General features: G+C 43.7%; 1 protein-coding gene across 2 annotated transcripts in view; it reads left to right on the forward strand.

Moving 5' to 3' along the window:
* Arhgef37 (Rho guanine nucleotide exchange factor 37) overlaps positions 1-14186 on the forward strand; it is a 47687-nt gene that overhangs the window by 18485 nt on the left and 15016 nt on the right. For both annotated transcript variants that reach the window (XM_013141201.3, XM_023560471.2), the window contains exons 4-7: positions 3491-3638; positions 11033-11232; positions 12654-12784; positions 13373-13477. In XM_013141201.3, coding sequence (XP_012996655.1) covers positions 3491-3638; positions 11033-11232; positions 12654-12784; positions 13373-13477 — 584 coding nt within the window. The remainder of the gene's footprint in view (positions 1-3490; positions 3639-11032; positions 11233-12653; positions 12785-13372; positions 13478-14186) is intronic.

Genomic DNA, 14186 nt, shown 5'->3' on the forward strand with positions numbered 1-14186 from the left:
GAGTTCTTTATATTAATGGCATAGTATTTGTATAGCCTATAAACATCCTCCTGTATACCCAAAATATCTCTAAATTTAATTTTTAAACTTTTTATCAGTACATGTTTGTAGTACACGATTACATTCATCGTGGGGATTTGGTACACATTTCTAAGTTATTTATAATGATTAATAAAATACAAATATTATGCAGATAATCATTATATGCTAATGTTTAAGAGATAATGACAGTAGAAAAGGCCTGTGCATGGTTAGTACAGACATATTTTTTTCTTTTGCATATTTTAAATCCCTAGTTGGTTGAATCTGTGCATGCAAGACCCACAGATAAGGAGGACCAACTCTGTTTATTTATCATTTTTCTTCTGTATTAAAGTATAAACTCTGTGAGGCAAGGCTTCATTTTGTTCCTAGAGCTTAGCAGAGTACCTGGTACATAATCAGTAAATAAGCAATTGGCAAATATTTGGTGAATGAATTTACAACAGATGAATTATGTACATTGTTTTATTTCATACATACAACTCTTGGAGCTGAGTACTAATCTCATCTCCATTTTGTAGATGAGAAAATAGAGGATTGGAGGGATCAGAGACCTCCCCAGGTTACAGGACTAGGGAAGGGCTACCCTGAGATTGGGCCTTCATTTTTTCTCATGTCAACATCCTTGCTCACTCGTAACTATGCAAACTGTGCTACATGTCTTTGGAAACTGGGGTTCCTGACTACTTACCATATATAGTTAATTGTAAAGATAACATGAGTTAATGGGCATAGTGTGTTTTTAGGCTATAAAGCACTGTCCAAATGTGAGCAGCACTGCCACTGCTGTCATTTCTGCAATCATATCTAACATTCATTAAGTAGAAAACAGTACAGGTTAATCGCCCTAAAATCCAAAATCTAATTGCTCCAAAGTCCAAAACTTTTTGAGTGTTGATTTGATGCCATAAGTATAAAATTCCACACCACATCTCATATGACAGTTCCCAGTGAAAACTCAGGTACAGGCATGCACACCAGCCACCACTGGGACTCTTCTGCTGGTAGCCAGTGTGGGCCAGGAGAACCAGCCAGCCACACTGTGGAGAAGCCCAGAGTGTCACCCTGCACCCCACCACCTCATGGGGAACCTGGATTATCTGACCCATCCCCCTACACTGTGGACCGAAAGCATCTGGGACCCCACAACTGGCTTGTTGGGAGGAGCCCAGCAAGAATGTCAAGACGAAGGAGCAAAGGGCAATCTCTGATCTCCAGCCAAACAAAACAAGTCCAGGAGACTTAGACATGAAAGAAAGTGGAAGCTGCACACCTGAAATTTCTGGTAGTAAAGAAACTACTTCATGAGACTGAAAAAAAAAATCAGATCAGAAGTAATATCTCAAGTAAAAGAAGAAATGGCAAACATCACAAAAGGGTTGTTGAGTGTATCTAAAGAAAACAAAAAAGAGCATAAGAAAATGAGGGAAACCTTGAATAAACAATATAGAAAAGAATTGGAATGCATGAAACAGACTCAAAGAAATATTTGGGAAATTTAAAAAGCTGGCAAAACTGTTTGAAAGAAAGGTTTTGCTTGAAGATAGGTTTTCAGATCTTGAAGGCAGGAGAGCAGCTAGTGATTGCAAAAGGAAAGATCTCTTAGAAATAACAAGGAACTAGAAAATAACAATTCAACAGCTGCAAAATGACACAAAGAAAAATTATTTAAAGAATGATAGGTGTCAGCAAAAAAGCAGGAGTCGACACAAATGACATAAAGAGATTATTTACAGAAGGCATAGTAGAGAACTCCCAAGCACGGGAAAAGGACCTGACATGCAGATAAGTGAGGTATATAGAACTCCAACTAGCCGTAACCAAAAGAAATCTACACCCAGATATATAATACGAGATATCTCAGAAACTCAGCACAAGAACAGAATATTAAAGGCAGAGAAAAGAAACAGATCACCTATAAAGGAAAGCCCATCAAAATCGCAACAGACTTCTCAACACGAGCCATCAAATCAAGAAGAGGCTGGAGTAAAGTATTTCAAGTACTGAAAGAAAACAATTTGTAACCCAAATTGATGTGCTCTGAAAAACTATCTTTCAAAATTAATGGAAAAATAAGATACTTCCATGACAACGAACAATTGAAGGAATTCATGACCACCAAATTAACCCTACAAAGAGTACTAAAGGACATTCTAGAGAGAAATAAAAATGACCACAGCCCCAGGAGCAGCAGCAGAGTGGAATCACCAAGTGGGGCAGACAGTTGAGTGGAGGGGGAAACTAGGTAGCCAGCAGCAGGAAAATAGCACGGCAGAGATGAGCCAGTGGATTTTGACCATAACCATCAGTGTAGATGGCCTCAATTCACCAATAAAAACAAACACGGGCAGGGTGGATCAAGAAATCAGATCCGTCAATATGTGGTATACAAGAAAACATTAACTCAAAAGGAAATTCATAGACTGAAAGTCAAAGGACAGAAAACAGTGCTGCATGTGACGGGGAACCAGAAAAAAGCAGGGGTAGCTTGCCCATAAACCGCAGAATGGATAAGAAAGATACATTACTTTTATCCAACGGAAGGCTACTCAGTTATAAAGGATATCATGAGGCTCACGTAGGTAAATGGATGCAACTTGTGACCATGCTTTTGGGTGAAATGGTTTAGACCCACACAGATGAATATTGTGTTATCCTAGTATAAAAAACTGAAGGAGTTAGTGGGGTCCAAAATGTACAATAGATATTGTGAAAGAAAATGAGGACACATCTAAAAAGAGAAGGTGGTAGCCTTTGGTAATTCCCTATTCTTTTATTTTGTTTCAAAGACCTATATCATTTTCATTGTTTTGTCTTGATTGGTTTTATTTTGTTGGGTTTGGTTTGATTTTATTATGCCTGATGGCATGGGCAGGCTATCTTGAAGATAACAAGAGGCATTATGGCAGCTATTGTTGATTTCCTATTATCTTATTTTGAAGTCCTGTATCACTTTCACTGTTTTGTCTTGATTGGCTTTATTCTATTTTATTTTGTTTGGTTTTATTCTCTCACAAATAAGAAAATGTTTAAAAAAGAAAACAGGTACACTAAATATCTGGAATATAATTACTTCTAGGCTAGGGGCAGGAGGAATGCATAAGACATAAATTAATTTTGAGTTTAATCTTTGGTCCTATTCCCAAGATATCTCATTATGTATATGTAAATATTCCAAAATGTGAAAAAACTCAAAATTCAAGCAGTTTTGCTTCTAAGCATAGGGTTACTTAACCTGCATGCACAGGTCAGCAGCCTGTACTCTACACCATTCTGCAATTCATAAAACTGAGGTGCAGAACAGGAACTTGAAGATGAGACAGCTTGCCTATGGGAAGCCTGGCAGGCTCACTGCAAAGTGTGGGGATGGCTCATTTACTACCTACCTGTTCCAAGCAAGAGGACATGCAGACACGCCTGATAACCACTGTTGCTTGGTCCCCATCAGGTAACTTATTCCTGGGATTCCAAGAGGACTTTGAGCAAGTCTACAAGGTCTATTGTGCCAACTATGACCAGGCCCTGCTGCTGTTGGAAGCGTACCAGAAGGAGCCAGAGCTGCAGCGGGAGATCCAGACTATCGTCCAGACTGTGCTGTGAGTCGTGTGACCATTCAGCCTGACAGTTTGTCTCAGGCTCACTTACGGATGCTCAAAGTGCTCCAGAGTGTGTCAGTTATCAGTCAGGCTGTGCCAGGCCCTGCTGCTGAGACAAGTAGCTCCCAAATCTCAGGAGTTTCAGACCTGGGTTTCCATCTTCTTTACGCTGCATGTTTTTAGGCTCTAAAGTGTTATCCAAATGTGAGCATCTCTGCTATCATTTCTGCAATGATGCTAGTGTTCATTAAGTAGAGTACAGGTTAATGTCTCTAAAATCTAAACTCTGAAATGCTCCAAACATTCTTCCCTCCTCTCATGCTCACTGCAAGATGCAGCCACTATCTGAAGCTTTGCCAGTAACTGACAGAGGACACTGGAGCTCTAGAGGCCCAGTGCTGGTTTTGAATGCTCTAGTTTAGAAATATTTTTCAGGGTGTATTGGCCTAGGCTAATCACTGCTCTGTCCATTTGCCAGGAGTCAGGACACAGAATCCTATCACATACCCAGAGAAACAGAACAGAAACGTGTAGTGGACAGCACTTAGACAATTTTAGGGAAGGACTGTGATGTGGTGGAAGCGAGGTTGTCAGTACCGGGGAAGGGAAGCAGATGTGTATCACCGTGACTCCCCTCTCTACGGAAAACTAAGTCCTGTGCCATGGAAAAAGGTCAGAACTACTCCCAGGAGCCTCACAGTCCAGAACTGGCGTCTGTGGGTGGGAATCCAGGTAGAAAAATGCAGGGAACATATTTTTTAAGTCTAAGACATTGAGTGAGCAACATAGTTACATGATTCAAAAACTGTAAGACATAAACATTTATATATTGAAGAATAAATAAATAAAACAACCTTCCCAACTGTCCCTTCATCTACCCAGTCACCACCCCAAAGATAGGATAACCATTTAGAATTTCTTATGTATCTTTGTGTAGTTCCTTTTTGTATATACAAGCAATTCCAAATAATCTTAGTTTTCTGCCTTTTAAATGAAAGTTTGTATTTTTTTTTAATCCTGCCATGCTTCTATCTCTCTCGGAGGTCGTCGCATTACAATACATAACATCCATGTCCTTTGACTGCCTGCATATCCTTCCACCAGGTGGCTAGACCACAGTTTATCTGATGAGTGTCTGTGAGTGGACAGACATTTGATTTGTTCCTATTCTTTTGATATTAGAGACAGTGCTACAATGTTTATTCATTATTCACTAATGTAAGTTGTCTCATTCTGGGGCATATTTAACTGTGACATTCTTTTCCAGAAATGGAATTGCTAGGTCAAAGGAAGTGTGTATGGAATATTTTGATAAACTGTAGCATCATCCTGGGTAAAAGCCATGTGACTTTATATTCCCATCAGCAAGAGATGAGAATAACTTTTTCCCCCACAGACCCATCACCAGAACATGTTATCAAATTTTAGGATATTTGTATAGGGGATAGGTGAAAAATGATATCTCTAGATGGTTTTCCTGTATTTATCTTATGATTTAGGGAGGTCATCTTTTTGTATATTGAAGAGTCATTTATCCATCCTTTCCTGCAAGTTGTTCTGCTTCTTTTCCATATATGAAAAAGGATTATGCCTTCCCTAGGGCAAGCTTACTACGTGGAGGTAAATGAAGATTGTTTTCTGAAAATCAGAGCAGTGGAGGAAAAGAGGTTATTATTAGTTTATCTTATGCTGACATCTCTTTTACCAGCAAGAGAATAGCAGTGTAGCTTTAGAAGAGGTGGTCTCCTGGGATTCCTCCTAACCTGTCTACTTTTTCTTTTTCTCCTCAATCTCCCTCTTTCTACCAAAATCTCTTCTTTTAAGTACCCATTTTCTAGTTTCTTGCCTCATAAATAACTGCTCATTTCCCACCTGTAAGTCTTACAAATGGAAGCTTTGCAAACTCTCCAAATCCATTTCCGTAGCAGTGAGGCAGATGACAGGAGCCCGGGAAGCACAGAGCTGGGCTGGGGAAGGAAGAGTGGACACCCGGGCACCCTGCGGAGGGCAGCTGCCGCATAGCCTGAGGGGCTGTTATTGCATGAAGCAGCTCTTGCCAGATAACCACCCCCAACACATAACGGCTTAAAACAGGCATTTATTTAACTCATGCTTCTGCACATCAGCGATTTAACCAGGATCAGCGAAAGATTCTTCTGGTTATGGCTGAGCACCTAGTGGATCTGCAGTCCCTGCAGGGGCTTTGCTGATCTTGGCTGGGCCCTTTCACGATCTGGGATACGTGAGCTGGCTCCTCTCTGGCCACAAGTTTCTTCTTCCTTCAGGCTGGCTGTTCTTATGATGGTCACAGGCTGTCACTCAGTGGTAACAACAAGGCCTTGAGAAGCCTCAGTGTCCTTCAGATTACTTGGCACAGCTAGCTCAAATCTAGGGGAGAAAAATAGATGCTACATCTTGGTGGGAGGGCCTCCAAATTCACATTTAAAGAGTTGTGGAGATAAGGAGAGGAATGATTATGACCCTGTTTTGCAAACCATCTGCCTTGGGTGTCATGTAGAATGTGAGTCCCTTGTAGCCAGATCTGTTGATCTCTTAAGAGAAGCTACAGACTGGAGCTGGGGATTTTAGCTCAGCGGCATAAGTGCCTGCCTTGCAAGTGTGAGGTCGTGAGTTCGATCCCTGGTACCTATAAAGACAAAAAAAAAAAAAAAAAAAAAAACAAAAACAAAAAACCGAGAGAGAAGCTAGAGACTTAGGGGTAATGTTCCCCAGGTGTTTGGTGTTGACATCCAGTGCAGACACATTTAAAGCACTGTGGGGAGCACTAGTCAGCCCAAGCTCCTGCTCTTTACGCTCTCTGCAATCTGAGCTTTTCTCCGACACTGGAGCCAGACAACCTGGCCCCTCACATCTCAGAACCCGGTTTCCTCATGGGTAAGGTACCTCATGGAGTGACCCAAGTGACACTCAGTGTATCTTGGCTGTTCTAGTTATCTTAACTGAGTGGAGATGATGTTTTCTCAGAGTGCTGTGGTTCTCAGCAGCATCCATCCCAATGCCCCCCTTTTATAATAAATATTAAATACATTTATTATCCTGAGATAGGGCTTTAAAAAATCCTACCTAATATTCATAACTAAAAAAAATCAATTTGATGACCTAACTTTAATATAAAGGAGAAATAAAAGAAAAAAAATTTCTAATAAAATGTGTATTTTGGGGCTGGGGATTTAGCTCAGCGGCATAAGCGCCTGCCTTGCAAGTGTGCGGTCATGAGTTTGATCCCCGGTACTGATATAGAAAAAAAATGTGTATTTCATTGTGCAAATGCTCAGACCATATGACTTGAAGAGACATAACGAAGCATTCAGGTGCTAGCATCTACTTATAACAAATAGGTCTGGATTTAAGGGAAGAAAAAGACTGATGTCATTTTGTGCAAGAACAGGAAAATGAAGAAGCAGAAGATTCGTGTACTGTAGGATAGCTAGGAGGAAACACATCTGATTCCTTGTATATGACAGAGAAAGAAGAAAATAATGTGATTGAAGGAGGAGTAACCTTACCCCTGGGAGGCAGAGCACACAGGGCAGGGTGATGTTCTTGCAAATGACTTTGGTGTTATGTATAAAAGGTAGTGTCCTGGTCATTTCCAGTGTGATGTCATGCAATGGATAGAGTTCAAGTATTACAAATGTTACAGTTCTCAAAATCACAGCACATTTAAGGCCTTGTTTAGTATTTGAACATTCAGAGGATGCCTTACCCACTCCATGCCTGTACCCCTAAGGTTGCCAGGAGCCCTGAATCAGAGATTGTGCCCTCAGTCTACGCCAGGAGCAATGTCCTTCCTGTCAGTATGCTTTTCGATCTCCTCCCTCATGAAGCGATGATCTTGGCTTTTTTGTACTTATAACTGTAAGATACTGCCCTGAGCTTGGCCAACTAGAATTACCATGCCAGCCGTAAGTGACCCTTTCTCAGACATCAGCATAGACTGTACTTCTAATGAGATTGGTTCTGAAATGCATGCCCCCTCCCCCTTCTTTGGGCAGGTGCTCATTTAATCCTATCTTCCAAGGGAACACGCATCTCTGAGAGCCACGCAGATCAAAGACTCCCCTCTGCTGAGGGCAGGGAGCTCTGCCAGAAGCGTGGGGTGGTGTCCCTGAGGTGTATCCTCGAGCTGTAGGTTGGAGGTGGACTTGCATCAGTCCGGCGCAAGCACCCAAGTTCCAGAATGATAGTTGAGGCAGCTCAGTTAGGAGAAAGCACAGAGCGACCTTTCTTTTCCTTTAGTTCATTGTTTATTTTATACATATAAGTAATATATATAAGTAATATAATATAAAAGTAATCTGTGCTTACTGAAAAAAGAAAAAGAAAATCATACACAAATATATAAAGTCTGTTTGCCCATGCTCTCCCATTTCTTCATTCCTCTCTTAGTAGTTAATGTTTTCCATGCAGATTTCCTTTTGCATATTTTCAGACAGACAGATTGACAGACAAGCGAGGAAAATATTTTTAAGGGACTGCTAGTATACACGCTGTTCCAGAACTTGCTTTCTCACTGAATCAATGTAGTTATGAATATCTTTTCATAACAGTATGAATCATTTGCTCTTGTTCTTTTAATGGCTACACAGAGTTCCTTCCAGGACAGGTTAGAGGCTCTAGTTTATTTGTGCCTTCTCTTGTTGATGGATTTTTGTACTATTTTCAATTTTTTTTTTTTGCAGTCATAAATATAGTTGCGGAATAACTTCCACCCTCATCTTTGTTTGTTTAAGCCAGCATTTCTCTGGGTAGGTTTTGAGGGTAGAGTCAGTGGAGCAAAGGGCTTAAACATAATCGTGAATTGCCCAACTGCTGCCAACAAGTCCTTGCCAAGAGACACTCGTGCCAAGAGACTGGAAGAAGTCCTGTTTCCTCACTCTCACCCAGATCTGCATGTTCTCCTTCTGGCTCTGGTGCCCTTTTCTTGGCATAAAAGTTTTCTCCAAATTACTTTGGAAGGGTTGTAAGTGTAAACAGCTTCCATGGTTCATTAGTGATGATTTTAGTTCATTGGTGATTATTCCTTGATGATTTTGAGGAAGGCGTGTGATCATCACTCTGAGGGATGTCCTGTGCCCTTTAACTCATAAGGTGAAACTGCTTCCCAGGAGGCTGTTGGCTCTTTCCCAGGGAAAGTAAGCCCAGGGGATGCAGTCTAGAAAATATCTGCCATGTTCCACCTCCACTACCCACTGTCAGCCAAGCTCTAGGACCTCTTGGTGGGAGCAGATGGACAGCAGAGGCAGCCCTGTTGGGGAATCCCACCCGGCCTCTCTGCATCTGTGGCCCTGAAGGGTTCTGCTGCTTTACCTATTCTTGGCTCATAACTGATCTTTCTTGGATATTTGGAGAGTTTTCCTTAGGAAGAGGCCAGGAAGTCACCAGGGAAATGCTAAATGCTGGGACTGAGCAGCGCTTGTAAAGCTTCTTACAGGCAGTACACCTGGAGGTTACAGGCGGAAATTCTGTGCATTTCCCAGAAACCAGTCATAGTTAAGATAAGCTTATTGGTGTCTGTCCCCAGTTGCCTTTGACTTAGGGGGCTCCTGATGAAATTCCAGACATCAAGAAGGGGCTCAGAAGTGGTCATCTACCCATCATGGATGCATCTGGAATGGATCTCAACACCATTCATCCCAGTGCTTTGTTCTGTTTTTCTAATAAAAATCTCAAACCTTTAAAAAAGTAGGATACAGTGGCATAAGCGCCTGCCTGGCAAATGCGAGATCGTGAGTTCGATCCCTGGTACAAAAATAAAATAAAATAAAATAAAATAAAATAAAATAAAGATAATACAACATTCCCATGTTGCCACCTAAACTGAGCAAGAGTTCACATTTTGTTTCCACTATTTAAGTGCTTAACTATTTAAAAGAAGTTACAAGAATTATGAGTTTTCATTATAATATAGATATTTATAACTTTATACTAAAGCATACATTATTTATACCTTAAATTCATCTTGAAAAATTAAATTCCTGTGATTTTGAAAAGCAGCAGAGGCCAGGCACAGTGAGTGGCACATACCTGTAACCTCAGCTATTGGGAAGCTGAAGCAGGATGTTCACTGCAAGTTCAAGACCAGGCTGAACTATATAGTGAGTTCAAGATCAGTCTGGACTACATAGCAAAACCATGTCTCAGAAAAACCCAAAACAGGTAAATAGCAGCAGTATAGGATGTAAGGGCAATCTGGCTGTAATATCTGTTACTGTGTTGATCACCTGGGTTGATTCAGCTGATCTAGCTGGCCTGGCTGGTGTCCCCTCTTCCCTGTTGTGACTTGTGTCTAGATGTCCTCCCCAAAGTGTCATGTGATCCCAGGTGGGACTTTTTCAGAGGTGGCTGAATCTGGAGTGTGTGAGTCTGGAATTTATTCCTGATGCAGTGCTAGGCTCAAGGGCACTAGGATTAATGACGTGAGTGCTGCCCGCCCTAAATAGCTTGGATAAAACATAAGGGTTAAAAAAGACTCTATTGGGGTCCCTTGCTTGCTTGCTTTTACCATCTTTTGGTTCTCCTTTGTGATCCCCCTCTGCCAAGCCACTCTGCCTTGGAGCCAGTCAGTTATGGACTGAAACCTCTGAGCTAAATGAACCTTTCCCCCTTTAACTTTGGGTGGCAGGTATTTTGCCTCAGCAGTGGGATAAAAGTAACTAAAAACTCCCTCACTGCCCCATGTGAGTCCCTCGCAAAGGTACACACTTGATCAAAGAGGATGACTGACTGCCCCCGCCCCCCGGCCAATCCTCACATAGAGGAGGACCAGTTCCTCACCAAGGGTCCCTGAGTAGTCACACTCCCTTGCTAGGACCTCCAAACTCTTGGAAAGCAGCAGGCCATTTTAGCAAGTGAAATATCCTATGGATACTCAACAGAGAGTTGTGCTTGAGACATCAGAATAGAGATGTTGAGCGGGGGGTTGAATATGTGAATCTGGAGCTCTGGAAAGAACTTGGAGGTAGAAATGTAGGTCTGGGATGTATTTAAAACCATTGGACCAAATGAGGTCACTAAGGGAGTTGGTGAGTGGAGAGGAGACTCCAGGATCCTCCCCAGGGTTGGAGCCGGGCAGCAGAGAAAGCAGTGAAGAGAAGCAGAGCACAGGAGTCTCGGGGGCTGAAGGAAGAATGTGCTTCAAAGGAAAATGGCAGAGGTCAGAGGTCAGTAAGCTGAGAGCAAAGAATGCACCATTGGATTTGGTACAGATGGGAAGCAAGGCTGGGACTGACATTGCCCATCTAGACTTCTCAGGAGGACAGTGAGGGCCACGGGGAGAGAGTGACTTGCCTGGGGCTGTACAAACGCATCCCAGGGCCCCTGGTGCCCTGAACGGTGGGCTTTACCTGCCTAACACCAGCCTTCTCCCTTAGGCCACAAGCTGGATCGTCAGGCCTCAGTTTCATACTGGTAATTCCTCTGCAGAGGATTACCAAGTACCCATTGTTGCTGCAGAAAATTCTGGAGAACACACTCCCCGATGACAGTGCCTACCCTGTCCTTCAGAGGGCAACCTCTGCCCTCCAGGACGTGAATGCCAACATCAATGAGTACAAGATGCGCAAGGAAGTGGGTAAGGACTTGGGGCACTTAGAGGTTACATCAGTGAGAACGCTTCGGTTACAAACACCTGACAGCACACTGGCTTCCCAAGCAAAGAAAATGCTGTGGCATTTGTAATCCAGAGGTAATACAGACTTTAGGTTTGACTTGATCAAGACCATAGCTTCAGTTTCCTGTGATTCTCTTGTCCCTGCCCTTAATATGAGCTTTATCTTCAAGCTGTGTCCTCTAAGAGTATCAAGTGGCTATGTTGTTCTAAAACTCTTCTGTTAGCCATAAAAATTGAATTGGCCCTTCATCGTGTGAAGATTCACAGGCCGTGTGCTCACCGTGAAGCCATCACTACCATTAGGAAATTGCCATGAGCTGATTAGCTGAGGCCTGGGAGTATGCCAATCACTGCTGGTCCAGCCACACTGCCAGGAGGTGGGTTTCTGTGGATTGGTTTATTCCAGTGAGCACCTACCCTGTGAGCCAAAGGGAGGTCAACCCTCTCCAAACCACGTGGCCGCTACCGTGTGGAGGAGCCATGAATCCTGGAGTGAGGCCAGTATTTTCGGCTGCTGCAATAGAAAGATTTGGAAAACTGAGCAGTTGCCCAAGTACAGAGACACTTAGTTGCACACAGAGACAGTATGATCATGATACTTTAGCTGATATTTCCTTTTCAAATTATTATTTCAGTTATACAAATATTTATGGGGTACTGTGATAATTCAACACATGTACACAGTCTGTAATGAACAAACAGGGTAGTGATCAGTTGATTTTTTTGAGAACTAATTAAGCAACATTTTTTTCTTTCATTATCTTAGTGGACTCATGCTAAGCCTCTGAGGTTGGGCCTGTTAACTCTGTTTCACAGTTTGGTAAAACGAGAGCTTGCCTCATTTGTCAGGGCTGGTAAGGGACAGGGCCAGGTTTCACACTCAGGCCTGGGGCCTTCATCAGCATGCCACGTTACATTTGGTGTCTTTGGATTCCTCCCTACTCGTTTCTCCACCCATGATGACAGGCAGCAGATGAGTAGAAAGCACTGAGCCGGGGCTGGAAGTGTGGCTTCCAGCTGGCCTGGCCAAAACTGTCCAAGGGACTCCGACAAATTGCTACTTCCTGGGACCTCCTCTATGACATCCCTTCATACCTTCAGCTTTATGTAATCTTCCCAGCAACTCTGCAAGGTGGCCAGATCATTTTACAGATGAGGCGGCTGAGGCCCAGAGGAGTGGTGACGTGCCAAGATCAGGCAGGTGGGAAGCTCACACCTGCAACAGAGGGCCCCAAGCAGTGGCCCTTATGTGACTCCGTGACTCCCCATTCCAGCAATGAATCCTGATGGAGCAGAGGGACCAGCAAGTGTGTCAGGGGTGCTGGCTTTCCTGGATCAACCCTGGTCACTGAAGGTGTCCTCCCTTTCCTGTGTTGGTGCAGCCTCCAAGTACACCAAGGTGGAGCAGCTGACCCTCCGGGAGCGACTGGCCAGAATCAACACGCACACCCTTTCCAAGAAAACCAACCGACTGAGCCAGATGCTAAAGCAGGAGGCTGGGCTTGTACCCAGGGTGAGCATGGCTTGGGTGGGGAGTCATCTCAGATCCTCCCTAGGGACCTAAACCTGTACAGTGGGTGAGGGGGAGCCTGAGACTCCTTTCTGAAGCGAGGCAGCTGAGGCTGAGATAATGAGGTGCCCAAAGAAGACCCACCTGTTTCTGAAGAGCCACAGTCCGCCCCTCTTCTGGGGCTTCTCTGTAGATGAGAGAGCTGGGCTCTGAGTTTGTGCAAACAGAGCTCCTGGTAGTGTTGATTGAGTGTTTCCCTTTAACCAGGGTTATTGGATCCATACAATGAAACTGGTTTTGCAGATAGATGAGAAAACAAGCTCAGAAAGGGATAAACACATGCCCGAGGCGATGCTGCTCGGAAGCAAATGTGTCACATGCTCACGTGTCAGATTCCATGATCCAAATGAAAAACCGCTGAGCCACCCTGTCTTTTTAATTGTCCCACTCAGCTTCAAGGCTGGAGGATCAAGCTCTGGCGGGTTGGTCTGTGGAAAGCTTGTCCCCAGTGAGGCCTTGGGACAAGGGAGCTGGTTAGACACTGCCCCCATGCGGATCCTCTCAGTCCTCACATGCAATGCTTCGCTTCAGACGCAAGACAAAGACTTCGATGATTTAGAGGAGAGATTCCAGTGGGTGTCTCTGTGTGTGACGGAACTGAAGAACAATGTGGCCGCTTACTTGGATAACCTGGAGGTGAGGACCCTGTGGAGTCCCAAGGGGTAGGTCTGGGCTGGTGCCAAGGTCATGCCTTGTGTCAGGGCCATGTAGATGAGGTCACCCAGTCAGTTGTGCTGTCCAATGCCTTCCCCACCAGGGCCACCACCCAAGAGCAGCTCCACTGGGTTGGGCCACAATCCACTGGGTTCTCACCTCCTTCTCCAGGCACCAGCACCTACAGGCAGGGAGACAAACTCAGATGTAGGCAGGTGACTTCACTTGAGTGAGGTATGCAGGGGATACAATGTGACAAAATAGGAGCCCCACCTCCAACAAGCTGTTTGTGAAACACGTTCAGCAGACTCATGCATGAAATTCAGGTGGCTCAATGATCTAAAGTACTTGACTTTGGGATATTATTGCTGTGTGGGAATGTAGGTCTGGTGTGACCAGTTTTTCGATTAAAAATAGTAGTAACAGCAACCAGACTCTGGAAATTCAGGTTTTTAGTTGAAATACCCTGATGTGTTAGCATGAGCAGCAGGTTAGATAAAAATTCAGATGCTACACAGGCTGAAGAAGACACCTGTCTTCAAACTGAATGCAGCCCACAGGGCCACCAGTTTGTATGTCTGCTGAGGACATCACTTTCCTGGGCCAGAGTCCCCCTTCCTCCGTGTCACTGTGGTGGCTCATCCTACCCACTCCACCCCTTGGGGAACGAGTTTGTCAATCACATCCATTT

The sequence above is a fragment of the Cavia porcellus genome, unplaced genomic scaffold, assembly GCF_034190915.1.
Source record: "Cavia porcellus strain 051 isolate PalLab524CR breed Dunkin Hartley unplaced genomic scaffold, mCavPor4.1 scaffold_21, whole genome shotgun sequence".
NCBI classification, from domain to species: domain Eukaryota; kingdom Metazoa; phylum Chordata; class Mammalia; order Rodentia; family Caviidae; genus Cavia; species Cavia porcellus.